This window comes from Ixodes scapularis, unplaced genomic scaffold, assembly GCF_016920785.2.
Source record: "Ixodes scapularis isolate PalLabHiFi unplaced genomic scaffold, ASM1692078v2 PGA_scaffold1__304_contigs__length_218370807, whole genome shotgun sequence".
NCBI classification, from domain to species: domain Eukaryota; kingdom Metazoa; phylum Arthropoda; class Arachnida; order Ixodida; family Ixodidae; genus Ixodes; species Ixodes scapularis.
The window spans coordinates 141,943,224-141,970,978 of NW_024609846.1; the positions used below are offsets into that span (position 1 = coordinate 141,943,224).

The 27,755-nt window shown below is 45.1% G+C and overlaps 2 protein-coding genes across 4 annotated transcripts in view; one reads left to right on the forward strand and one right to left on the reverse strand.

The window, feature by feature from the left end:
• Window positions 1-27,755, reverse strand: part of LOC8034721 (rDNA transcriptional regulator pol5) — a 69,839-nt gene that overhangs the window by 22,361 nt on the left and 19,723 nt on the right. For all 3 annotated transcript variants that reach the window (XM_029978080.4, XM_029978082.4, XM_029978081.4), the window contains 10 exons: window positions 18,870-18,940; window positions 16,960-17,002; window positions 15,115-15,237; window positions 12,689-12,806; window positions 11,625-11,809; window positions 10,092-10,289; window positions 5,292-5,361; window positions 2,243-2,382; window positions 1,065-1,201; window positions 370-538 (listed from right to left, as the gene is read on the reverse strand). In XM_029978080.4, the coding sequence (XP_029833940.3) occupies window positions 370-538; window positions 1,065-1,201; window positions 2,243-2,382; window positions 5,292-5,361; window positions 10,092-10,289; window positions 11,625-11,809; window positions 12,689-12,806; window positions 15,115-15,237; window positions 16,960-17,002; window positions 18,870-18,940 (1,254 nt within the window). The remainder of the gene's footprint in view (window positions 1-369; window positions 539-1,064; window positions 1,202-2,242; window positions 2,383-5,291; window positions 5,362-10,091; window positions 10,290-11,624; window positions 11,810-12,688; window positions 12,807-15,114; window positions 15,238-16,959; window positions 17,003-18,869; window positions 18,941-27,755) is intronic.
• Window positions 23,822-26,413, forward strand: LOC8034720 (FACT complex subunit SSRP1). Its single transcript, XM_029978083.3, has one exon. The coding sequence runs from the start codon at window positions 23,970-23,972 to the stop codon at window positions 26,265-26,267; it is 2,298 nt and encodes a 765-aa protein (XP_029833943.2). The 5' UTR covers window positions 23,822-23,969; the 3' UTR covers window positions 26,268-26,413.

Below are 27,755 nucleotides of genomic sequence, written 5' to 3' on the forward strand. Positions count from 1 at the left end.
ATAAATTTTCACTTTATATATTTAGCAGGGAAACTGAACGGGTGTATAGGTCTAATGATGTCAGGTCAAGTGGCATCAATTGAATTGATGTTTAGGTCACGCGACGTCAATTCCTCCTCTAAATTTAGCGTGGAGACTGGATTCGTGCATAGGCCACGGGATGTCAGGTCACAGGACGTCAATTTTCCCGCTAAACTCGGCGGGAAATGCACGAAAGAACTGACAAGATTTTGGGATTGGGGGTTCTGTTAAAAAGCCTTTCGTGCTTTCAAAAACCGTAGACTGCTCAAATCTAGCAACCACTGTCCAAACGAATCACTCTCTTTGGTAACAACGACGAGCATAGCAAATCAAAAGTCAGTTTTGCACCTTCCGCACGCCGTTGATGGCCTGCAGCGCGTTAGCAACGGCATTGGTGGCGGCCTGGTTGCTCCTAAACTCTGGCAGTGATGACGCTGCAACCAAGACTTTCACGATCTTCACCAGATGGTGAAGGGGAGGACCGCCCTCGGCGTAAGCAGTCACCAGGTCCAGGCACCTGGGCGAGCGAGCTAAGGATCACAACCACAGTCACTAGATGTTCCGAGGGTTACACTCATTCCAGAATATTCTCTGAAGCTACAGATGAAGCTGGATGCTTTATTGGTAACTGAAGGCCACACTGGCATCAGCTGACCCTGTCAAACAAATAAGTGTGCTTTGACGTTTTCAAAAAGCTCTTGCTGGTCTTTGTGCACACCACAAGAAAAGTTTTTCGAACTTCAAATTAAAAATATTTTTTAACGATTGTTGGCTCGTTACGTTACACTTCCACAAAATCCTAAGTACGTGTGAAAATGCCCTGACAGGAACCTCTTAAATGTGCCTCCGAGCATAAGCTCCTTCCAGCTGCAAACACACAGCTTTTCCCTGTCAGCTTTGTTCACTTCATCCGCGCACACACAGAGCTTCTTGAGGTTCTGCATTGGTCTCTATGGATGCCAGTAACGTGGGCACCGGTGAACCAGGGCTAATGCCGAAGCTCCCCACGTCATGGCAGTTCCTGCACTTGGGAGCCTCCCTACCTGATCTGGAAGTGTATGTTGTCCGTCTGTTCCTTGGACAACTCCTTCTTGCTGGGACCCAGACGGCTCTTGAAAGCTTCTGCAATCGCTCCATCCAGCTGGAACATCTGTTCGTCCGTTGGAACAATCTCGGCCTCCTGAATGGGCAGGAAAGAGGATGCAAAGAATGCATAAAATTAGAGCTCCAGTTATGGGCCACACCTTCGTCGAGTCTCTCAAATATACTGCTAAAATTTAAACAGGAAAAATACTTCACTTGCAGTGGGGGTGACTGAAAGAGTTTGGGTGATTGGAACCCAAAAGGCCGCTCTACGAAACTTCTTGGGAACCCAGTTCGGGAACCTATACAGTAACTTGCTACGCCCAAACACATTGCACACGGTAGTGGTAAATTCAATGTGAAAATAAAGCAAATACTGCTGTACATAACATATAATTACGTATACGGCCAGTACTCATATAAGGGCCACACCTCCTATATTTAAACCAAATAAAATATTTTTTAATAATTAAAAAATTACAGTTGAACCTCGATTTAGCGAAGTCACCGGGACCCCCTAATTATTTTGCTAAATCGGGAACTTCGTAAAGTCGAGAAAGACATTCTTCGGGTTAGGCTGCGCGGGGAATCTTAATTTGTTCGTTAAATCGGGAAACTCGTAAAATCGGGTTTCGTTAAATTGAGGTTCAACTGTATTTGTGTACTATTATCCGCACCCAGCTTTTTCAAAGCGCGGCGACCACTTCCACAGTGTGGCATGCGCTCCGCTCAGCGTCTCTACGGATCTTCGTCGTGTCTGCAGCAAATCTACTCCCGTTTTTTTGCTGCGTTTTGTCACGCATAACAAAGATCATGGGCGTAATGCTTTACTTGTGCCTATCGTGTCATTTTCGGTCACTTTCGGCCCATGTGACATATGGTTCCATAAACATATGGTTCCAATTAGAAACTTGCTGAGCGTCACCTAAAACCACTAAGTCGGTCCATTTTAGACAAAGTTGAAGCTTGTGGGAAGTGCGGTAGTGCGCTAAAGTTACCGCTCGTGCAACAGGAGCGAGGCTGGAGGTAAGAAACTGCGGATAAGATAATCAGCCGCGATTCTGCACCGCCAACACTGCAAACGGAATACGGGGTCAAGAAGTTTTGGCTTCGGCAGATGCCTCTGCAAACGCCTCACCGAGCTCTCTTGGGCGTCTTCGTCGGCAGCGGCGGTGCCCAGAGCCAATCTGAGCCTCGCCCTGAGCTCCTCGTCCGGACCGCTCTTGTCTTCCGAGTCAATGTCGCTCTCCTCGCTCTCGCTCTCCTCCTCGTCCATCTCTGAGGAGACATTCTTTCGTAAGGCCTTTTGCGCTAATCCATCACCCAGTCAACACCATTCGACGCAACCTCTCCGTGTTTCACCCCGTCTCAATCGTCCTTATAAATAGGGTTCCGCGTTGAAAAAGTCTGAAAAATACTCGCCAGTACATTTTTCTTTGATTCGGATTTATATGGAAAACTCAGAATTTCAAGTTCAAAACAAAATAAAAAGCTAACAAGATGATGTTTAATAAATAAGTTTTGTAAGAGCACAGGGTTGATGGTCCTGAGGCAATGCCACTTCAGTTTCTTTGAAATCTAGAGCTGCCGACAAAAGGGGTTTGCCTTTTAGTATGACGACGTTCCTTTGGAACCCCGGGTCATGGTGCCCAAACTTTATTTATTTTGCTTTTGAAGTTTTAAAAATTGGAAACAGGAAAATCGACTCCAAATTTTTAAAACAATAGACCTTATGCAAAATATCCTGGTGGTCTGACAGCACTGACTGTTTCGCTATTTTAATGTTGGCAAGCGTCGTCGGTACCAAAGCACGATGGAGACGTCGGAGACAACCTTACGGGCAGTGTGCGATAGCGTGGCAGCTGTGTTTTCCGCCTTACGACCACAAAATGTGGACAAACAGATGTGCTTCGGTACAGACGACGTTTGCCAACATTAAAATGGCAACGCTCTCAGTGTTCTCAGACCATCAAGCACATTTGCATTACGTCTAATGAGAATCTAACAAAAATGAACTCCAATAAACCCCGAATTTTCGTCAACAAATGAACTCTGAGGAACACTCTCCAAATTTCATGAGAAATACCTAAGCCCCAAAAACACAGGATCCTACTTATAAAGTAGGCACACCAATATGCATTCCACCGGTTGTTCATTCCCAAAACATCCTTAAACCGGAACTGCCTTCCCACTTCCGTAACCACTATCCAGCCCGATCACTCGTTTAAATCAGCCATTACTAATATATTGTAACGTGCCATATCTTAATTTGTGTTTTGCCTTTGCAAGTTACATTTTTTACGTCCCACCCCCTCTGTAATGCCGCTGGCCGAGGGCATAGAAATAAATCAATAAATAAAGTGGAAATGAGTGTATCTTAATTGAAGGAAGTCGGAAGACACAGAATATGCGGAGTGTTTTGAGCTGTGCCGGGTTAGAGTGTTATGTGACCCCACAACTGACCATGTGACCTCGTCGCATGACATAACGTCACCGTGTCATGTGACATCATGGCGTCATGTGGCATCACAGTGTCAAGTCATAGTGTCACGTAACGACCGTCACGCTGATGACGTCGCAAGAACACTGTCCACCAAGTTGAGTGGGACATAAGTTCGCCAAGACTGGCGGGCGTGTGATGGGTCTTCGCAACGGCTTTTTGTAGTGTGATGGCACTATTCGTGGCGCAACAGCTTTTCGTGTAGTCACGTCACGTCACACTTTCCTCGAAGATCCCGAACCTTCAAAAAAAATTTTTTTTAAAGTGCCCAGGTAGGGGGCATATGTAACAAAATGAATTTCTCCCAGGCAAAAGAAATTTGCAACAAAATATTTATGTTGCGGAACGCAATTTAGGTACAGGTACGCAAAGCCCACATCACGCCGTAAGTCCCACCCATTACTACCGGATTGGCTCGGCTGCTCGGCTGAACAGCCTATGCAGGCCTAATGTTTCACTGTCAAGGCGTCTGGTTCGTGTGGTCTGGCACCTGACACCGTCTGCTAGTCGTGCGAGCAGGTGCGCAGTAGACTTCGGCACCGTCTGCTACCCCATTACTGTCTACCACCGCTTGCAGCATCTGCCAAATGTGACCATGAAAGCGGCACCGTAGTGTACCATCATATCATGTTGGGGTGGTCCTAGAGTGCACTTCCCATACAATATTAGCTCCAAAGATGTTAGCAGCATTTTTGTTGCGCGTATACAGTCGCCAACCGATTTTTTGGACGCCAATAATTCAGACTTGTTCGATATTTCGGACCTAAAAGAGGAACCGTGACCTACCCGATAGAAATAGTGCATGTTCACGCCCGATGACTGAAACAGTCTGAAGTCCGAACGTTCGATTTTTCGGACAAAATCGTCATGAGCGATCAGTGGGAAACACTACCGCGAAGCGGGCATTTTGAATTTTAATGTGGGCTACACATAAATTGGCTTGGTTCGGCAGGTCTAATTGGGTACTGCTAACTCCTACCACTAGGTGACGCTGTACTTTTTTTTTTCTAGCTGCTCGTCATTATCATTATCATTGTTGTTACCATTTTGCTTTGTTAATTTGCCATTGCAGTCGTAGACTTGCGCCTCATCTCAACCTCGTTTCGGTGAATTGTGTTTTCGGACTATGCTGGCCTGGACGTCATTGCCTATCTGTTCTGCCGCCGCAATGTGCGCTAAGAAGCGCAGAAAGTACTAGACCATAACGCTAGAAAAGAAGGCAGCGATTCTCAAGTTAATAGAAAGTTGCCGAACGCAAACGGAGGCATAACCTGAAACAAGGCGCGTAGGTGTAACCTGAAGCGAGGCACTATTTATGGCCCGCTAAGACGTAATAAAGGCAGGTTTTTAATCTGCTGATTTTTCAGACTGCTCTATTATTCTGACATTTTTTCGGTCCCTGCGAAGTCCGAAAAATCGGTTGGCAACTGTATTTAATATCCAAAGTAATTTTTTTGCATTATTTGTATTCGGTATTTAAACATTTTGATTTCCACACACCCCAACTGAATATGTATAACCCTATCTTTCACCCTTACCAACAAGTAACTCGAGTGCCAGAACAACCGCAACAAGGAGGCTGAAAGACTCCCAACAAAATCACATCACACTGAAAAAGGGTAGTATACTATTGCAGCAGGACCACTGGAATTCTGGAGGACAAGAACACCACCTGTAGTCAGCTCACCTTCATCCATAGCCTCCTCCTCGTCTTCTTCATCTTCATCTTCGTCCTCGTCTTTCTTCGAACGGAACACCTGAAGGGAGTAAAGGGCACAGAAATAGAACCACGAGGGGGATCGGTGGCCAAGTAAGCCAGTGCACACGAGCTCGGAGCAGGTGGAGCGAAAGCTCATGCTGCAGAACCCACGGATCCTGGGTTCAATCCCCACCCCTGCCTGTTTCGATCTGCATGAGTATCGTACCGGCGTGCGGTCGTGTATCAGTACTGTGTGGTGCACGTTAAAAGTCCCCAGGCCAGCGGTTGTACTGCACCGGCTAAATTTCTTGTCTAGAGCTAAAGTTGCCACACTCTGGCAGTCTAAACTCCTGCTGTCTAAACAACTACCGACATTTCGGTACCGCTTATAGTGCGGATTTTCGCGACTCATGTGACATACGTTACATGCGGTCTACACTGTATTCATATTTTTGTAAAGTATTGATTGCGGCGGGTTAGCCCCGTTGAGCATGTTTCTTATCGAGCAAGCTCCGCCCGGGTGTTGCTTTTCCGCAGTGCATTGGTGCTCGGTAAGAAGCGCAGTCAACGAGGTGACCCGCTGAATCAACGCTTGAAAAAGTATGAATATTGCAATTTTGTGCGTGGGAGAAAAGCACACTTTCAAAGCGGGAAGGTGCATGCACGCTCACGGTGTATTTGAACAGAAATGGAAACTTGGCAAATGTTGACATCTATAGGACGATAGAATTTTCAAAAATAAACTGTGGCTGTTACGCGAGTGTATATGTTAGGCAGAGATGCCCTGGCAACCTGCATTCGTCAGTCATGATTCTTTTCTTTTTTCGTGGCATCAGCTGCATTGAGCTCGTCTAACTGGGTGAACCTCATGTTGTCGAAAACAAACAGAGCCTGGGAACACACATTGTATAGTTGACTTTGGTGCCGGGAGAAGGCACCACCTGTTCCATCTCGCCTTCGGTCGCTCACCACTTGGTCTCACCATGGCCGTTGGGATGAGCACATTAGCTGTTTGATCTGTCATCAACTGTGGTTTAAGCGAGACCCGGTGTGTTTGCCGGCGGCTTGCCACAATGTTCTTCAGTCGTCGTACCTGGACAGTGACCCGACTGCCTCCAAGGTTGTGTGTCCGATATGCCTACGTAGTGTTTGTGCTGGCAAGATCCCAAATCTCGCCTCGTGCTATGGTTACGCATACCCGCCGACGCCGGAGGGTCTGCCTCAATAGAATCTCGTGGGCAAGCGTTCTCACATAAACACCCCCAAATAGTCAAAGAGCACACTAGAATACAAGGGCAAGTGAGATCACTACTAGATCTGATATTTGTCGGTGAAATTCTTTCAAACCATTCATATGGTTGTGAAATCCATCCTGGAATTTCAGATCATAGTACCGTGCATTTTACCGCAGGATTGGAAGCTCTGAGGAAGAGACTCGAAATATCTTCATATAAAAATTTTGAAAAGGCCGATTACGAAGCAATTATCAATCAGGGAATTATCAAACAGCTGGACCTAAAATATTACTAATTCGAACATCTAGCTAGAAACCCATTAGTAGAAGTGGATGAGCTATGGCTTAACTTTAAACAGATTGTACTCGATTGCACTCTTAGGTTTTGTTCCAATACAAGTAAAAAAAAAGAAATCCGAACAGACCTTGGATTATGAGAGACATTATACATCACAAGAGACGCCTATCTAGATGTAGAACAAAGGCTCGCAAGAAAAAGAATGGGTTTCAATGGGCAAGAGTAAAATCATTCAGTAAAGAACTAAAGGCAAAAATAAAGGCATCGAAATTGTTAGTTATTAATGTAAAACTGCAAAACTTTATTAGATATTCACCACGAAGGTTTTGGCAACAATTAACACCAAGAAAAAAGAGTGTTACAAAATTAGTAGTAGATGACAGGGTTATTGAAAACAAGGCAGAAATCCCAAATGGTCTTAACGAATATTTTATCAGTATTTTTTCTGCCAATAATAACGTCCTACCAACATTCTTTTTTTTTTTTTTTTTTTTTTTTTCATTTTAAAAAGTTTTTTCAATTGCAAACATAGAAGTATCAGAGGAGAGAATTTTTTTGTTGCTTCTTCGTATTGATCCCAAAAAAGCCGCCGGACCGGATGATATTCCAAGTTACTTCTTAACACAATAGCGAATGGAGTTCGAACTATTGGTTTTCAAGAGATCACCATCAGATGGATCTGTCCCAAACGATTGGAAAATTGCTGAGATTATATCAGTTCCTAAAAGTGGAAATGCTAGTCTTAGCACAAAGTATAGGCCCATCTCTCTAACATCTACTAATATGTTGCCTCAGAGCACATAAGGACCTTTTTAGATAAGTATGTTGTAGTGGATAGTAAACAACATGGAATTCAGAAAGGTTTATCCACCACCACACAATTAACAGAACTCAGCGATTCATGATTTTTCTTCAACACTAGACAAGAAACGCCAAATTGACGTAACTTCTTTAGACTTTCAAAAAGCCTTTGACAAGGTGAACCATAATAAACTACTCTTAAAACTATAAAAACTCAGAACTATGTACTGCAGTGGATTGAAGTGTTTCTGCACTGTAAGAAACATTTTGTCAGCATTGATAGCGACACTTCTATGCTTCAGGGAGTCGAATCAGGAGTTCCACAGGGTTCTGTGTTAAGGCCCTTGTTTTTGGTTTTTATTAATTACATTCTTTGCGACATTACAGTCAAATCAAGACTTTTTGGCGATAATTGCATTTTATGCACCTGTATAGGGAACGACAGGAACCCCACATAACTTAACAAATGTTTACAGAAAATTAGCAATTGGTATGAGGAGTGGCAAATGTCTTTAAACCAGAAAAAAACAGTGTGCATGTCAATTACACACAAAAAAGCTCCGACAGTACTGAAATATTATTTAAAAGGGACTCCTTTGCCTAGATTAAAGGAATATAAGTACCTCTGGGTAACAATAACTAGCGATCTACGGTGGGACGCACATATTAATAACATGCCGTAAAATACCGGGCAAGGGCCCACTCAAAATTTAGAGATAATCGTGAAAAAATGGGGGATGGGCGCTTGTCCGGTCATTAATTTTACATATAAATGCACTGTGCATATTTTCTCAGATCTTGGGAATTTGGGTATGGGCGCTTAGTGTGGAATGGGCGGATGCGCGGTATTCTACGGTAGTCAAGCAAGGTACTGGTAAACTTTGGTCGGTAAGAAGGTTGTTAAAAATGGCAATGCAACCAAACTGTTAGCGCTTAAAATGCTAATAAGGCCGAGGTTAGCATACGCCAGTGAAGTGTGGGACCCTCACACACAGAAATTAATATTAAAGCTAGAAAGAATTGAGGAGTTGGAGCTTCGATTTATTTATTAGAAGTATAGGAGGCTTCACTCACCCACAGAACTGTATTTAAAGGCGGGTATACGCATACTGGAGAAGAGGCACCGGAAGAAGCGGCTAAAGATGCTTTACATGATTTTAGATGAAACGATTGTGATAGACAAATATAATTTAATTAGACCTCATACTTTTAGAATTATGTGAAATAAATATACGAGAACAATGGAAGAATATCGATATACCAAAGAATGTTTTAAGAATTCTTATTTTCCCCTAAAAATAAGAGAGTGGAATGCCTTACCAGAAAGTACTGTTGGGGCCAAAAGGGTGTCTGATTTCATGAAGTGCCTAGACCTGTATAGCTAAGAGACCATGTGTAAATTTTGGTCTTTATCTTGGCATTTCACAGATCTGGTGTTTGGTGTGCTCAATCTGTCTGCTACTTGCGATTTTTTTTTTTGCTCACTCCTAATATAGTTTTTTTTCTAAAAAAAGGGACTAATAGTATTTTGAAATAAAAAATAAATGTTTGTTCGGCGCTCTAAGCCTTTTGCACAAGGATAGGGTGGCCGAAGCATACACCGGAGTACCACACAGTATCATTGAAATACTACACTAACCGACGCTGTCTATTCGCATCATGTCACGTGATCGTCCGCAGAATTTCTTTTTCAAATTTGAGATTGAAGAAATAATATTTGCATAGAGCAAGATTTGCAAATCCACTCAATTAGGTATAGCTGGGTATCTCTCTCGGTTTAATTTTATGTCAAATTCGTCGTTTACTTGCCATCCCAAGGCATCACACTTTCTGAGGCCACAGTTCATAAATATAGTCGGACTAAAATTAGCTTATAAATGGACAAGTGGAGGCTTGGGAACAACCTTCACAAGTTTAGCTGGGTATTTGTTTAAGTATGGTGCAACAGTAGCTAAAAGCCTGGAAAAACTATTTGATATTCGATTCGAAAATATTCGGTCAAAACCACCGTACGCTTTGAATTCACTTCGACTCAAAATACAGCATTCGCACATAACTACCAAAAAGCTAGTGCGAACAACCGAAACAAACATCGCTGCCATACTTTGAAAGGACCGTGGTAGGAAAGGCCGGGTTCAGTTTTGATATGGCAACGAGCGTGCCGAAAGCAGGCTCGTACGTTCAGTGATTCAAAGTCAAATTTGGGAATTTGACGTGCCAAACCGAAGAAGGGCATCTGGCACGCCCCTCGGGACTATTTTCAGCTACCTGGGGACTTTCTGAGATGCAACCGAAATCTCGGTTGACCACCTTCTATGCAATAAGCCTCTGTCAGACTGCGAACGACTCGGCCAGTATTCAACCCCGCCGCCCGACGATCCGTAGGTCGGCACTTTGCCTCGGAGCCACCGGGGCAGCCATGTTCGGCGAATGCATCGGCCCGTCTGACACCAACCTTGAGCAGCAGGGCGAGGGAAGCATCCGACAGGTGACCTCGCACCAGGGAGAAGGCGGCCGTAGCCACGGTCCTCACGGGCTGGCTGGACATGGACAGGGTGCTCAGGGTAGTGTCCACCACCAGGTGGACCCACCCATCCAGTCTCTCCCCCTCCTCCTCTTCCGCAAGGAGCTGCTTGGCACAGCTGCACAGGTCCTGCAACGGCACCAGTAGAACGAGAGGCGAGCTGGAGCCATAAATAAGCAACGCTTCGGTGTAACGACACTTCGGACGTCTTGTTACTAGATGTAGGGACTTTTAAGGGATAAGTCCTGAAAGTGGAGAAGATTTACGTAAGAATAAATTGACTTCCACCTGAAATCTAGTGCAATTCGTGTCCTCTAGGCGACTGGTGGTGGCTGAAGATATGTCTGTCTGGTCCGGAATTCAATCCCGGGACAAGGCAGACGAGAATACTTCCCCTAAAGGTCACTATATCAAACAACTAACGACTGACCTCACCCTTGCAGTAGCTACGATCAAAACTCGTGGCAACAGTTAACATCTGTTTGCCCTTCCGACTGCCGGGTCCTGGTTAGATCAGTTGGTAGTGCGCTCTGCTAGTCCTGGAGAGGCCCCGGACTTAGAGGGCGCGAGTTGCACTCCATTTTAGATGGCGGCCAATCTATTCTTACACAGACATCTCACTGAATCGTTGTTGCCAGTCATTGGCAGCTTTACCTGAAATCGCAGGAAATGCTTTTCTGCCCTCCAGAAAGGTTAAAAATACACCTTTCTGCCCACAACTGTGTCATCTGAAGTAACCTTTGTGCATGATAATAACCACCTGCAGGAAGACCCAGGTGAAATTAACAAATGGTGCAAAGAGTGCATGATGTTAAAAAATTACACACGCGTGTTCTTCCCTGTAATGCGAAATCAGAGCAGAGCTCTCAAAGTATTTTCATTTTGCGACATACCGTGGTAAAGAATTTGAGAGAAAAATTTATATACTGTTGAGTTTGGTTATAACGAAGTCGGTTATAACAAAATAGCAACTAAAGCGAAACAATCACGATTTCCTATTCCCTCTTGCACTTCGTTAACCGAAGTCAGTTATAACGAAATAGCGGATATAGCGAAGTGATTTCCGATTTCTGTTGACTTCGTTATAACCGGTCTCAACAGTATATAGATATTTTGATTTTTTGTTGTTTTTGTTTGAGGGTACACCAGAGAGGATGAGGAGGGTACGGTGGGAGCCCCATAATGCAATACACACAGTGTTACATTATGGGACATCACAGACCTACATGCCTATTCAGTTTCTCCACTAAATTTAGCGGAGAATTGAATTAATGCATAGGTCTGCGATGCCCCATAATGCGACGTGAGCGTCGTTGCATTATGGAATGTCATTACGGGATACGGGGAATCTTGAATTTCACCAAATTTCCATTGTTCCCTTCGTAAACAATTCGTCTCAAACCAGAGTCCCGACGAGCAAGCCAGCTACCGTCCTACTGAACCCGTTGCGTGGAAAAGCCAGACCTGCAACACCGATGGATCCTCCGCCACCTCGAAGGACACCAGGACAGTCAGGTAGCAGAGGAGGACCTTGAAGGCTGTGGCCACACTCTCTGGAAGGCCAGCTGCAGAGTCCACCTTATCCACCAGGCTTCTGGCCCTCTTCAGCTGCTTCCTGGCTTCTGAGCTCCTCCAGCCGGCCGACACGGCTGGGAAAACACAGGGGCGGTTCTTCCTTTTCAATTTTGAACACGGAGTGCGTTATACGACTGGCACCTAAACGGTTTCCCACTCCTGTGACTGAAGAACAAAACCCGAGTGCCAGCCGAACGCTAACACGGCGCTCGTCTCCTCGCTGATCGGACACAAGTGCCTGCCACTGCCACCATCCATCGGGCAGCCCCGGAACATATAACTAGACTGAAAGAGGCCGTGCAACAATTTCTTTACTTCCGTCAAATATTTGTGCGACTTGAACCCCATCACATCTAGAGTCAACTAAAAACCAAGCTTGCCTAAATGCATTCATTCTTTTTTTTTTTTTTTTTTAAGTGTTAAGCACCTCTTATTGCTCTTAGCTCTTACGCCGTCTTCCCAGTCACTTGTGCAGTGACGCGTAGCTGGGTGCACCGAGGATGCAGAGTTCCCGGTTGGGTTGTCTCTTCAGAGCCTTCAGAGTGCGCTGCCTCTTCAGCTACCAGCCGCGTTGCGCCAAACCATGGCACAGTTGGCAGGGCGACGAAGCAGCGGAAATCGCTGGCCCTTCGCGGCGCGGCAGGGAAACGCGCAACGGGAGGAGAAAGCTACGCCACCTTAAGTGTACAGTAAAACCTCGTTATAACAAAATGGGATATAACAAACTAATGGATATAACAAAGCAATCATAATTCCCCTTGCTTGCTAATAGTATGGAGAAATGGACATTGGCTATAACAAACTAATGGTTATAACGAAATAACTACGACCGCTCCTTCAACTTTGTTATAACGAGGTTTTACTGTAGTAGCTTTCTAGCAACTCTAGATACAACATCGGACAAATCTACCGAAGACTTCGAGGTCCTCAAGGTGTGGTCAAGTTTACCTCACCTTTCATGTGCGCCAGTAGAGAGACGAGCAGTTCGGCAAAGTCGGACAGCTTGGTCTTTTTGGCCGGAACGAGGGCCCTCAAGATGGCACCCTGCAGGACCTTCCTGGTGGCGACATTCTGGGAAGCACGAAGGGGCACCCGACACAACAATCGTAGCTGGCGTGGGGAAACATCTCCAACACTCAAAATCGCATCCTTTTAAAATATGAAAAGCATGTGCATGAGATCGGATCATATCCCATGTAAAAGTCTCTTGTTACCGAGGTCCCACGCGGTAGCAAACAATGTGCTGCTTTCACGTGTAGTAAAATACAGAGCAAATTCCGGTGCCACGACAAGGGACCACCCGCAACTTCCTAAATGTTTGAAAAGTAAGCGAAGGACGTATCAAGAGCTCAGCCCAGACTTTCGAGACCATTCAGCTAACCAAGACATTCTTCCACCTCACTCGCTTTTCCAAGCATGCCAGCACAATGCAATAAAGCTTGGTTGTGCGTGGGCCAATGTTAACCTTACCTGTGGTTCTTTTGATCACTTTCGGACCTAAAGAGCACCCATTCCCCAGTTTTTCGACGTAACTTTCAACTTTTGGGTAGGCAGTTGCTCAGTATTCTATGGTATTGTCAACAGCAAAAGATTAAAGATAACCATTTTGTTCTCAAGGAATGTCTTATTAAAGGGAAACTGAAGCGGTTTGTATTTGAAAAAAAAAACACTGCAGTCATCTTTATTTGGCTTCCAGGATTACAAAAGTCAAAATTTTATTTTAGATTGATGCGGCGAGTAGTTACAACGGCGCTTTCGAAATAGCGCTGAAGCCCCTTCTTCCTGTCGCGTTCAGTGCCAGGAGGGAATCATGACGTATTACACAGAGACATCAACATTGCAACGCAAAAGGCAGCTGAAACCTCGGGGTACGACGCCACACCCGGCCATTGGTTTTTCTGTTATTCTCGCGTCTATCGGTATCTTTGGGTCAACTGCTTGTGATTTCCAAATTCACAGGACAAAAATATGCTAGAATTCACCTCTAACTTGTTTTCTTCAAGAACCTCTTTAGCTTCCCTTTAAAGAAAAGGTTAACCACGAACTCAACACCTTGCGCGGATAATCCATAATACAGTACAACCCAATTAAAAGGACACTGACACCCCCCGAAATATATTTTTTTAATGTTTTGCCAAGCGATTCATTAAGGTGTCAGAAAACTACCCAATCATATTTTACGACAGCGTCACATATATCTTTAATAGAGTAAAAAAACGCAACTGCCTGAAACCGAAACTGGACTGGAGAGGAAGAAGAAACATAGAGGAGGAGATAGGTGGCGGAAGTCACGTGGCTGTGATACTTTTTCCCCCCAAACAACGCATTTGCAGCTTCTTAAAAGCCCCAAAAAAATGGGTATCATATTTCTTTTCTATTTTTAATATTGTGTGCACGCCTTCGATGACCTATGACTTTGATTGTATTTGGTGGTTGTGTCTAAACTTTAGAAAACGGCCCGTGACCACAAAGAAGAGAGTGAGCGCAACTCAAATTGGCCAGTTCTCAATCGGCAGTTTTCGGGCGGAAAGAAACAGAATTTCGAGCCGCAAATTCTGCTCTGGGTAGTTGGGCTCTCATATGTCACACACAACTAAAAACCTCGGCGAGCATAAATACCCCGTCAGTGTCCCTTTAAGAGCAGCTCACCTCAGAGCAACTCCTAGAAGCTTACAAGCTTCGTTAAAAGAACTACACAGACTGGGGTTAAAGGAAAGAGTGTTTAACTCAGCTACGCTTAAATTGTGCTCAAACTATAGCACTATAATCCGTTTCAACACAACTTGGCAAAGGGGAAACGTTGCAACACCAGCAAGATAATCAGAGGGGCAAAGCAAAAGATGCAACGGACCTCCACGATAGGAGTGCAAGCCAATGGTATGTTGTCACTAGATTTGCTGAAATGCTCGGATTGGCTCGTTCGGGGCTATAGCTTTTGCTGTTTGGCAACTTGCGATGAAACAAAGCATAGAGGGTAGTTTGAGGAATGCCTGCGTTCCTGGAAACCCAGTTTGCCACCCACGACTATGTAACTGATGATGTCTTTCTTTACTTTCTGTACACTCTACATTTCTTATTATTTACAAATAGATAATCCCCGTAACTTATGCTTGTAAGCAGGCACACGATAAAAGCGGCTTGCCTCGGAGGTGCCTTTCTTTCGGGTGTTTCGCTTCGACATCCTACGTAAGTACACGTAAAAACTACCATAACCTTTCTGCAATTCGGTGACAGTCCCTGGCACGAAGTTCCGCAAATAAAAACATTATTGGCCAAAAAAAGTTAAGGAAGCAATACCAAAAAAAAAAACAGCCACTTAAAAATATTTGCGCTATAGAAAGCAAGGTAAGAAGCCATGCAGCAAGTATGAGCAACCAACCTGCGCAGCGTTGTCGTCCCCGCTCGCAAACCTGCCGGAGTAAGCGTCGACGAAGAAGTGTAACACGTCGGTCTTGAAGTCTGAGTTGGCAGCCATGCTCGGAAGCAGCAGGAGGCCGGAAAGCTGTACGTGAAAGAAAGAGGGGTCGACGGAGCGCGCTTTTGCGAGGCACACACATTAAAAAACACTACTATAGTCCATTGCAACTCAAGAAGGTAGGGCGTGGGTAGGACGAGCTGGGGAGGAGGAAGCAGACGGAACGCTAAAGAGAAAAGAAGGTTTCCCCCTCTTTTCTCCAGCGTTCCATCTGCTTCCTCCTCCCCGGCCCATCTCAGCCTCGTCCGACCCTCTTGAGTTGCAACGGACTATAGCGCAATGCCTGAAATGCGTCTCCAACTGGCGCATCCAACAACTCCTTCCTCTCACGCGTCAAAGGCGACTGCTGTCCGTATTTTTAAGGATGTTTAAAAATTTCGGGGTGGGCGCTCGGTGCAAAACGAGCAGATGCTCGTGTTTCACAGTAGTATGGTCGGGTACGAGTTAGGGATGTGCCTAAAGCTCGGGTATGCTCGCGAGACGCCCGGAGTGTCGCCAAGAGTAGAAAGCTCGTTCTTTCTATTCTCGGTAACGCTTTGACAGTTTTCTGTTTTAACTTTGGGGCCACTGCCCGGATAAAGATTGTATGAACTAACTATCTGTTTGAAAACAAAAACATGTTTTGAGTCGACTTGAAGGCAAAGAAGCGTCTGGCAGATTCTTAACTTGTCCTCGCTATAGACAAGCTTCAAATTTACTCTAGCCCAAATGTTAAAAAAAATTGACGGTAAACTTTTCAGTCAGGAGTCGACCTTAAAACATTGAGCGTGGACCTTCCGAAATAATAAAAATGCCGAAGAAGACGGAAGTATGCTGAATTTGTCTGGGTATTGTGGAAGACTTCATAGTCATTTTGTTTTATAGTGTTCCTTATTTTGGGTGCAACGAATAATGTCTTTCTCGGAAATCTTTCATCAAAATTCCCAATGTATTTTTTTTTTTCTGTTTAGGTTATGTTTACAAGCAATTGCAAACGGGGTGTGCGACCACCGCCATGTCGTGTGGACACGCGTGCAGCTGCGAGCCTGTGGAAGCTACGCTTACGCGCCTTGTCACACGTGTTTGCGTGCACGGGCCCCAGCTTGGCTGCTGGGCTTGCACTTGCCTATATGCTGTACCTCGTAGATGTCCTTGCCTGGGCTGTTTTCTGATAGCATTATTACAAATTTATTTGTTTGGGATCTTTGTACGGTAAGTTTACCAACGTGCATGTTGTCATGTCAGGTTTCTGCAAGTTTTCTTTTCAACTGTCACCCCCGTCCCAATCCAAGTACGGGTTGATGGTATTAATAAATAAATAACAATGAAAACGATAATTCGGTTACGAAAGTAGATATGCTTGCTACGCACCAAAATTCTGACACCAACAGCAACACTAAAGTTGTATAGCTGGAGCCATATTATATGAAATTTCGCAAAGAGATTCAAAAAGGTTTTTCAACGCCTTTCAAATGTTTTCTAGACGCCTTTCTATACACCCGAAATATTTGGTGATCAATGCAATAATAGCCAGCCTGTAACATCTCCTCAACAGGCCTAGGAAACTTTCCCTGTTTCATCTTCCATTTGAAAAAAACAAAAAAACATACAGTAATAAAGCAATATCTATGGGGTATTCAATGAAGCGAATTTGTATTTTGCTTATGTGCCGATTGCTTCTGGAGAAAGTGGACTTCTTTTTTTTTCCCTTCCCGCCTTCACGTTGGCATATCAGGCAAAAAGTGAACGTTCTTTATCGAAGATACAAACCTGCTCAAATGCTTGGCACTGCATCCTCCCCTGCAGGAGTTGACTGCAACAAAACATACAAAGAAATACTGGCAAATCGCATGTTTATTACTTACTGTAAAATACCGAAGTGAGCGCCCACCCTGCTTTCACTGAAAACTGGGTTAATCTATAGTCGGTTACAGGTTAAGAAGGTAGCGGCAAATGCCCCTCAAAGGGAATCAGATATCTCTCCGCCACCTCCTCATCCAATAGCGTCCCACCGTTTCCGTGACGTCGCGGCCAACGCGCGAGGAGGGTCTTGCCTTTCTGTACATATTTGCTTTATCTTTCGACTTTGACTTAGCATTGTGGAAGCCACGAGAGGGAGATTAGAGTTCTCCCCCACCGACGGAAACAAATACGACTTTCGGGGATTAGCTTCCCCCCCGACGGATACAAAGGCTGCTTTCAGGGGCTCGGTTCCCTCCCCGATGAATACAAAGGTCGCTTTCTTAAAAAGTGGGATCGGAGATAAGTTGGAATCCATTGAAGCGGAACAAGGAGCGTTTCCAGCGAACTCTTCTTTCGACTGCGAAGAAATTTGAAACGGGCGCATCACGCTTGTGGGAGGAGCTTCTCCTACCTTCTTGACTTGTAACCGACTACAGACATGGGCGCTTGTTTGGTCGAATCGGTCGCTTAACATATAATTTACAGAACAAAAATTTAAATATTCAAATTTCGTTCGGAAATGAGTCAAGCATGATGGATAATAACCGTAAATGATAATCGCACGTTTGTATTTTGAACAACTGGCTAAATTTTTCGTTCCAAACGGTGCACTCGAGCAAATGCTCGAAGAGAAGTGAACAGAGAGCGCGATGCGTCATGGGATATCTGGCGCAAACAAAAGAAGAAAGAAAAGATTCCCCGCATTTGTGACGTAGCAAGGCAGGCGTGGTTATGAGTTTTGCCCTTGGTGGCGTTGTCAGCGTTGCGGTGGTGTCAATAGCGTCAGCGCGTTACAACCGAGCCGTTCGAAGTGCCCGTGGGGCGACGAGCGTGTGGCTGGCCCAAGGAGCACGTAGCTTCCACAACACTGTCGGCTTAGGGCTGAACGAGGTGGGGAAAGCAACTTTTGTTCGAGTTTTGAGCGACAGGCTAATCTTCTAGGGGGAGAAGGGCTGTGTCCGGTTGCACGAACGAGGGTCCGAGGAAGAGCGGAGTCCTTCCTTTCCGTCTTCTTGGACCGTTTGGTACAATGCGGGATTTGTGAGTTGAGCCAGGGAAAAGCTAAGAAGGAAAATGTTGAAATTCCAAAGGGCAGCACTGCTCCAAAGGAACCTGCTACGCGACTACGTAGCAAGTTCCCCAACGTTGCTAGATTACCTCCCAAATAGGCTCCGCATGCATCCACCAGGTGCACATTGAAAGATTGTTTATTTAGCTTTAAAATTAGTTTTCTAGTGCCTTTCAATGGAAGACTGGTGTTTTTGAGGTTAGGGTGCAACATGCAACGCATTCAAGCTATTAAATGAGCGCTGAAATTTCGTTTCCCTACCCCTTTAATGCCAAAAATTGAAACTAAGATAAAAACATTTCAGAAAGCTGCACTTTAGATGGTGCCAGCATATCGAGAATAATTTATTCCAGAAAAAATACTTAAAAACTTTCTGACAGCATCCATCAGGATATTTAAAAGCTGATAAAGCTATTTCTTAAAAATAAAACATTAAAAAACTTCTTTTTTTTAAATGTAGTTTACACAAAACTAGACGACAACAAAAGAAATGGGGTCAACAGCCAGGGGTCTATGTGTGTTGTACTTCAGCCCCAGGTTTGCAAAGATGAGCAGTCACCAAACCGCCTGTTTTCTAAAGGGCACCAAAGTATGCCTTCTACACTGCAAAAAGTTTCACAGCTCATTTCTCCAGAAGAAAAAAACTTACCTCTCTCCCTCTTCGGACTGCAGGCAAGTTTTCAGGTGGTCTGCATACCACTGTACGCAGTCCGGGGATGCCTGAAAGGTTACTCAGGTTTATGACTTCAACTGCGACAAGGGCCATTCTAGCATCTGTCCTACAAGGCAGCCCTCAAAAGTGCCCTCCTCCGAGTGTCCAAAACAGTCTGCCTTCTAGGGAACTTGTAGAGTGGACCCTGCTTTCCTCATGCTGTGTGCACAATGTCGTCAATGTTGGATTTCTTTATGTTATTTAATCATTTTGGGAGTAAACACATAAGGATTTGGAGACTATCCAATAACTGCCAATGTCAAACTTTCTTAGATTCAAAAAATATGGGTAGAGTAAGCTAGAGTAATTTTTCTAATGGTACGCTAAATGTATCAAAATGTCCCACCTTATCTACATTCTTGTCTAAATTTACTACCTAGTTAGATACTGATGTACAACAATTAAAAAAATAAACACTTACGATTATAATGCGGTTAATGAAAAATGCAAGCGAGCTGGAAAAGAATGACAAAAATAATTCCTAAAAAAGCGGACTATAAAAAAAAAAATTTTTTTTTCTTTTTAGTAGCTTTTTAAGGTATACTAGGGTCAACAAATATTGCCAAAATACCACAAACGCTAATGTTCAGCAACTCTATTGAATTTTTTTAATGTTGACCAGCTGAGCACGGGTGATATGGGGAATAATAATTGCTACTGAATTATGTTGATATTATTTGGATCTGTGGTGAAAGTTGTCAAGGATTTAGAATATCCACCCTCTGTATGCCCTATATTTTCATTGCAATCCACCAAATATGCACTAGGCATAACCATTGTCTCATTTTTTAACCCTTATTTTATTTTAATTTAGTATAGTTTGGGGCACCCTGACAGGGCATTATGTGAGGGGGAGGACAATGACTATTGTAATAAAAAGTAAAGCTAGCAATGGAACACTTCATGCACATTCCACATTAACAGACACAATGATGGAGTTAATGTCGAAAGTTGGGCTAGTTGGTATTCGTTGATCATAATGTAAAAACAGCGCAAACAAACACGGATGAAGGAGAAGAAACACGCAGACGGTACAAGCGCTGTACCGTCTGCGTGTTTCTTCTCCTTCGTCCGTGTTTGTTTGCACTGTTTTTACATTATGAGCACAATGATGGCCTCTCCTAAAAGTTATTAGCTGTTCTGATTGCAGCATGATTTCCACCAAGAGCTTTCCACAACAACCCAGTTCACTGAAATAGTCATCAATCTCTCACAGGCAATAAATTGCAGCGGTCAAACTGGCAGTGTTTTTAGATTTTGCAAAAGCTTTTAATAAACTATCATATTTAAAACTGTTACTAAAAATCGACTCAATTTTAAAAAATCTAATTATTACGAAATTGTTTTAGTCCTACCTTTTCTTTTGTGAACGGTCTGTTAAAGTTGGATTGCATAAATCTAGCCTTTCACAAGTTGCTTCAGGGGTATTGCAGGGGAGTGTCCCCTTGGGCCCCCTTCTATATTTCATTTTTATAAATTATCTTCCCGTCATTTCAGTACCAGTCAAACACTTTGCTGACTATTGTGTCATATCAAATAAAATAGAAACATCTGACAATAAGGTCGATCTAAATTGTAACCTACAGTGCAACCCACTTATAACAATAATTTGAAAACCCGAAATTTCAATCGTTATAACCGATTATCGTTGTATCTGAACTAGAAACTGATCATTTCCAGTCTAGAAACTCTAGAAACTGATCGTTATAAGCGGTACATCGTTATATGTGATATCGTTGTAAGTGGTCTGCACTGTACAAGAAATCAATAACTGCCACAACGAATGGGAAATGGTGCTCAACCCAAAAAGATGGGTTTACATGTCGATAACTAGAAAGCAAAAATGTTCCGAGTTATAATTATGGCGTAGCTGGTAGCGAGCTTGTCCGGTTCAAAAAACATGAATACTTGGATTTCACGACGTTAATTCTCGATTTATGATGGAATACCCATATTGATAATGTTTCCACAAAAGCTAGCAAAATGTTAAGGTGCTTGAGGCCAAACTACCAGCACAACACTTGAAATAAGAATGCTCAGTTACAAAACAAGAGTTAGAACTATTATTGAATATGCAAAAATCATACGGTTAAATACTGTGACAAATTATTCTAAGTGTGACAGAATACAGTGACTTGCTCCCCGTTTCATTTGACACGAGCATTGCCGCATTGACCCTCCCACAAAACTATGTGAACCTGCCGACCTACCAGCACTTCAACCCAGAGCCGAGTTTGAAGGCTTGAAATTTATTTTCCATATTATTCATAATTACATTACGATTAATAAACCAGACTACCTGGAAACCCGCACAAGTAAATCCTGAAGGCATCGCCATAGAATGTATCAAAAAGTATAAATGAAATGTGAATAGTGGAGCGTGTGGCCTACGATACATGTCGTGCTACCTAGAAGCAACTAGGAACTGATAAAAATATGGGATGAAAAGGGGCTGCGAAAGTGTGCACTCACTCCGAGGTGCATACCTTTGTAGCCCCTCTCTCCACTCCACTGTTTTATTAGTTCCTAGTTGCCTCTAGGTTGCGCAGCATAGGCCACATGCTCCCCTTTTCACATTTCATTTGTATCTGATAGTGCATCCCAAACCCATCTGTTTGTAATGACTGTTTTAAATTCAGTGTTTTCCCTGGAGTAATCAAAGAATAAAATGCTCTACCCCAGTGTTTCTCAACCATTGACGTTTCACCGACCCCTTGTGGATCGGCGGATATGATGGAGGATAATGATGTAATAAATGGATATAACTAAGGGCTTGTTTGAAGTAAGCTTCTCTCATTGATATACACAGGAAATAACTCACCCGAAAATTGGAAATGTTTCTCCTCACTTTGAAAAAAAGACAACTCCTATTGCTGGGCTTGACTGATGGTGCACTGAAAATATTGTTTGAGATGCCCACTATGGCAGTCAGATCTTATTTAGTGTTTATGGAGGTGAATATCTGTTACAACTTTCTTTCTAACAGTTTTCTTCTCTTCACCTATGTTTCGTTTATTCATGATGATGCAATGTTGGTGTTGTTGTTTTTTATTGAATTCCTGCTTAGTTTGTTTATTGTCTGTGTTAACATGTATGTTTTATTTTATTAATATTTTGCTATTTGCCTATTTTCCACCCCTTTAATAGTCCTCATGGGCCGACAGTATGAATAAATAAAATTAAAAGGAATAATAAAACCAGAAGAAAAAAAAAAGTGCTTATCCTCGCACGCAGAATATGTAATAACTATGACAACTTCAATAAATCTCATGGGCTAAAGAAAAGTTTGCATAAAAATTTGACAACTTGCAATCCCAAATTGTTTTTTTTTTTTGTTTTTTTTTGCGGGGGAAATGCACGTTTACGTGTTAAACCACTTTTTGTTACCTTTGTTAGACTAAGGGTTAATTTAGACTGTCTAGAGACATTTTAACGCATTCCAAAGTGTACTCCAAAGTATAATTAAAAAATAGCGCAAGGACGACGGAGGGAAGAACAAGAGACAGGAAAGAGTGCTAACTGACAACTGGCGTTTTATTTACAAGAGAAAAGAAGACGAAAAGAAGTGAGGCAATTCAAAGACAAAAAAGGAGACAGAAAAAGAAGAAGGAAGATAAAAAAGATTGGATAGGGAACAGAAGGATGCTTTTTGTAATTATATACTAAATATTATGAAGCAAAAAAAATAATAATTATAAACAAGAATTAAAAAAGGAAAAGAAAAAGGAAAACAGTACAAGAAAAACAACAGTGCAAGAAAAAAAATAAGAAGAATTCAGTGTCAACATAATGTGTAGGAAGGATCTTCAGGGATGAAGGCTGAGGTAAAACTTCTTTTCCGATAAGGCTACTGAAGGAGCACTGACGCAGGCGTCGCCCTTGGATATTATGACGTGTGCTTCGAAGAGTTCTCTACTTCTCTGACCCGAAAACCGTTTGAGGACTTTCGTGTGCTCGAAGAGTGGAGTACACAGACAGTCTCTTACATGCACCGCAAGATGTCCCGCGGGAGATGATCTTAACGCTAAGGCATGTTCCCTTAGCCTGACATTTAGACAACGCCCGGATTGTCCCACATATACCTTTCCACACGAAAACGGTATTTCGTACACTACACTGCTGATGCAGGTGACATATTGGTGTTGATGCTTTACAGTACATTTTGCAGTTTGTTCCTGCTTGTTATTGATTTTTGGGCATAGCCTCCTTAGTTTATCAGGAGCTGACATCACAACCTGTACATCAAACTTGGATGCCACCCGCTTCAAGTTATGGGAAATGCGGTGTATGTATGGCACTACAGCCGGTCGGCGTCCCTTGAAGTTACTTCTTGCTGGTCTTCCACTTGACGTAATCATGGATTCAGCGACATCGAACAGAATCGAATAAGGATATCCAGATGCCGCGAGTCTTTGAATTTCGGAATTAAAACTCTCACCGGCTGTATGTCTTTTACATACAGCCGGTGAGAGTTCTGTCTTTTACATACAGTCTGTGTAAAAGACTTTACTCCAAAGTCTTTTACACAGAAAAATAGTAACTCGGTCTTAAAAAGTCACTGAAAAGAGAAAAAAAAATTAAAGTCTAAAATTTATTTTTGAAGTGCGTGTCTAAACCAGACTGCTAAAAAAAACTATATATATATATTTTTTTACTGGTATTTTAACGAGTCAAAATGCCGACGTTTGTTTACGAAATGTACCTTTGCTTACTGGGGATAACAATATTTCGTGTTTACGCCCCCCCCCCCCCCCCAAAAAAAAAAGAAAAAAAAAAAAAAAAAAAAACGGCGATAAAGAGCACAGCGAAACCGAAACATAAACTTAACTGGAAAACCGGTTCAAGCCGACACAATCCACGAACACGACTCCGCCAAATCCAGCGCCTTTCGAAGCCTTGACCCACAACACTGTAGTGCGGATTCTAGGCTTAGCGGAAAAAGCGCGCACGCTCCCCGCCGCTCGTTCACGCAGCGCAACGTAACCACACAAAGAAAGTACGCGCAACTTTTGCGCGACAAACCACCTAAAACACATCATGGATTTCCTCGAGTATCCGGACGTGTTCAAAGAAGACCGCGGCGCCATGACATCGGGCCGTCTCAAGATGACAAACCAGGCGGTCGTGTTCAAAAACAGCAAGACCGGCAAGGTAGAGCAAGTGCAGGGCCCCGACATCGAAAGCATTGACTGGCAGCGGCTGGGCGCCGGCTACGGGCTCCGGATCATGATGAAAAACGGCACCATGTACCGCTTCGGCGGCTTCCAGGACGACGAGCAAGACAGGCTTGCCAAGTTCTTCAAGCACCACTTCGAGATGCCGCTGGGCACCCGCGACCTGTGCCTCAAAGGTTGGAATTGGGGCACGGCGCGCTTCGAAGGCAGCGTGCTCTCCTTCGACATCGACAGCAAGAGCTCCGCGTACGAAATCCCGCTGGGAAACGTGTCGCACTGTACCACAGCCAAGAACGAGGTGACGCTCGAGTTCCACCAGAACGACGACGCCGCCGTATCGCTCATGGAGCTCCGCTTCCACGTGCCCACAGACCCCAACTCGGACACGGATCCGATCCAGGCATTCCGGAACAACGTCCTGTCCAAGGCCAACATCATCCAGGCGACCGGCGAGTCCATGGTCACCTTCAAGGAGCTCCAGTGCCTCACGCCGCGCGGTCGCTACGACATCAAGATCTTCCCGTCCTTCATCCAGCTCCACGGCAAGACGTTCGACTACAAGATCCCGCTCACGACGGTGCTGCGTCTCTTCCTGCTGCCGCACAAGGACACGCGGCAAGTGTTCTTCGTGCTCAGCCTGGACCCCCCGATCAAGCAGGGCCAGACGCGCTACCACTTCCTCATCCTGCTCTTCAACAAGGAGGAGGAGACGAGCATCGAGCTCACCATGTCCGAGGAGGACATCCGCGACAAGTTCGAGGACAAGATCCAGAAGAACATGTCGGGCCCCACCTTCGAGGTGATCAGCCGAGTCATGAAGGCGGTCGTCCAGCGCAAGATCACCGTGCCGGGCAACTTCACGGGCCACGGGGGCACCAACTGCATCACCTGCTCGTACCGGGCGGGCAATGGGCTCCTGTACCCGCTCGAGCGCGGCTTCATCTACATCCACAAGCCGCCCGTGCACCTGCGCTTCGACGAGATCGCCTGCGTCAACTTCGCCCGCAGCGGCGGCAGCACCCGCTCCTTCGACTTTGAGGTGGAGGCCAAGAGTGGACTGGTGCACACCTTCAGCAGCATCGAGAAGGAGGAGTATGGTCGGCTGTTCGACTATGTCAGCGACAAGAAGCTGCGCATCAAGAACCGCGGCAGCCTGGGGAACACCACCAAAGAGAAGCCCAACTACAACGACGACGACCTGGTGGACTCTGACGCTGAGGACGCCCCAGACGCATACCTGGCCCGTGTCAAGGATGAGGGCCGGCAGCGCGACGAGGGCGACTCGGACGAGTCGTCGGACGAGTCTTTCAACCCTGGCGAGTCTGGCAGCGAGGTGGCCGAGGAGTTTGACAGCAATGTGTCGGACAGCTCCGACAGCGAGGAGGGCGGCGAGAAGGAGGCGGGGGGCGACGGGGAGGAGAAGCCCAAGAAGGAGAAGAAGAGCAAGAGTGCCAAGACGGTCCGGGAGCCCGGAATGGGCCCGCCCCGGCGCCGCAAGCCCAAGAAGGAGCGGGACGAGAACAAGCCCAAGCGGGCACCCAGCGCCTACTTCCTGTGGCTGGCCGAGAACCGGGAGCAGATCAAGCGGGACAACCCTGGTTTCGGCATCACGGACATCACCAAGAGGGCTGGAGAGCTCTGGAAGACGGTCACCGACCGGAGCAAATGGGAGGAGGCCGCCGCCAAGGCTGCCGCAGAATACAAGGAGGCCATGGCCGCCTACAACGCGACGCGCGGCAAGAAGGCGGGGAGCAGCGGGGATGAGAAGGAGGAAGAGGGTGGGGAAGAGAAGAAGAAGAAGGCTCCGAGGAAGCGCAAGGAGGCCGGTGGCGAGGATGACGCCAAGAGCGCCAAGAAAACCCCGAAGCCGGCGGCCAAGCAGACAAGCTCGCCGAGCAAAGCGAGCGGCGGGGGCTCGTTCAAGAGCAAGGAGTTCATCGAGAGTTCAGGAAGCAGCAGCGATGAAGAGGTCAAAAAAGAGGACAAGAAGGCAAAGTCTCCGTCGCCCCAACGTTCGTCTCCCGCACGTTCGTCCCCTGCACGTTCATCGCCCACGAAATCGCCTGCCAAGTCGTCCATCAAGTCGGGCGACGAAGAGGCGTCGGCCAGCACGCCAGAATCGTCCGAGAACGAGGACATGTCGGGTTCGGGCAGCGATTAGTGACGATGTTCGTGCAGTGGTTACATTCTGTTCTTTGTTCACTTGTATTTTCTCATTCACACTGTTGAGGTGGCTGTTCCAAGGAACAAGTTCCCTTTTGTACATATATGACAAATAAATTGCGCACTGTTTCTTTTGAGATAAAAGTGAAGCCATTCCTACGCCGTGAATGTCACGTGACCTCGGGGTGTGTTCTAATATATTCGCAGCACTGGATGGGCGGGGGTTGCTTGTATCATCCACTGCGGCCCGTCATAAGCCAAAGCAGAGTATGCACGACCAGTAGCACTAGCACATGCCAGACTTGTACGTAACTTAAATACTCTACTCAACTTACTGTATCTTAAATACTTTTGTGAGTAACTTGGTATCTTGCAAATACTTTTGAACGTCAGTATTTAGAACTCTAACTTAAATCCTTTTTGAAGTAAATTGTACTCGTTTTTAAATTACTTTCTATTTTTTTATTTTCTTTAGAGGCGGGAAGCTTGGAAATAATTGAACTCCAGTCATTTTGGCTAGGCACCCTGCCATTGCAGATGCATTTCGTGCCAGGTAATACAGTGCACTTCCACTCTTCTGCTGAAAGATGACACGGAGAAGCAAGTGTCGCAGCCTCAACCTGAGCGGACGCGTGTCGTTTCTTCTAACTGGGCAAAACGTTGAAGCACATTTTCTTACAATTAGTTTGTGGCCACGCACCAAGAGCAACAGAGAATCCGAAGCAGAAGGACATGCGGGTGAAAGCATAAGATGTGTACAAGGCTACAAGCCAGAGGGAGGGCACTTGTGTCGGAGAGAGGGTGGGTTCCACAAGTGTCTGGTAAGTCGACAGTAAAGCGGACTTTATTTTTCTATGTTATGGAGTAAAAGCATATAAAAGAAAGCCTTCCAGCTACAGAAATGCCTCTGCATCCGCATGCAGTCGCACACACCGCTCGTTCGTTTCACTAGCCTCTCTTCGCACACAAGACTCGTAAGACGCGACTACACGGCTCCAGTCCAGCGGCCCATCGCTCACGGCGTACGCAGCATTAGCGAGTTTTAGTAGACTGTGCTTCCCCCTCTGTTAACACGAACAAACCGCCACTGCGCCTGCATGCCGATGGCCTTGGCTGTAGAGTTCCTGGTCGCGGAGGAGGAAACACGGTCTACTAAAACTCCTTATTGTATTCGGTAGGCCGAATGACCGCCGGCGCCCACCACGGTGGCGCCCGCTCTCCCCTGACCTGGACTCCCCGACTGCACGGCACCGCCAAAGCACTGACGGGGGAAGCGGAAATGAACACCTGACACAAGGGGAGTGTCGGAGGCGAGCCTTAGAAACACCCTCTGTTGGCGAACGGGCCCCGCGCTGCCCTTGCCTATGTCCTCACCATAGCAAGGGTATAAAAGAAAAACATGTTTATTTTTGTTTCATTTGTAGTTACTTGGGACCTCCTAGAAGCCTGTGCGGCAGCCAAAGTCTAGCTAAGAGATTTACAGGAG

Bases quoted from the DNA above. Each gene is read 5' to 3' on its own strand.
- LOC8034720 (XM_029978083.3), top strand. From the start codon at position 23,970: ATGGATTTCCTCGAGTATCCGGACGTGTTCAAAGAAGACCGCGGCGCC.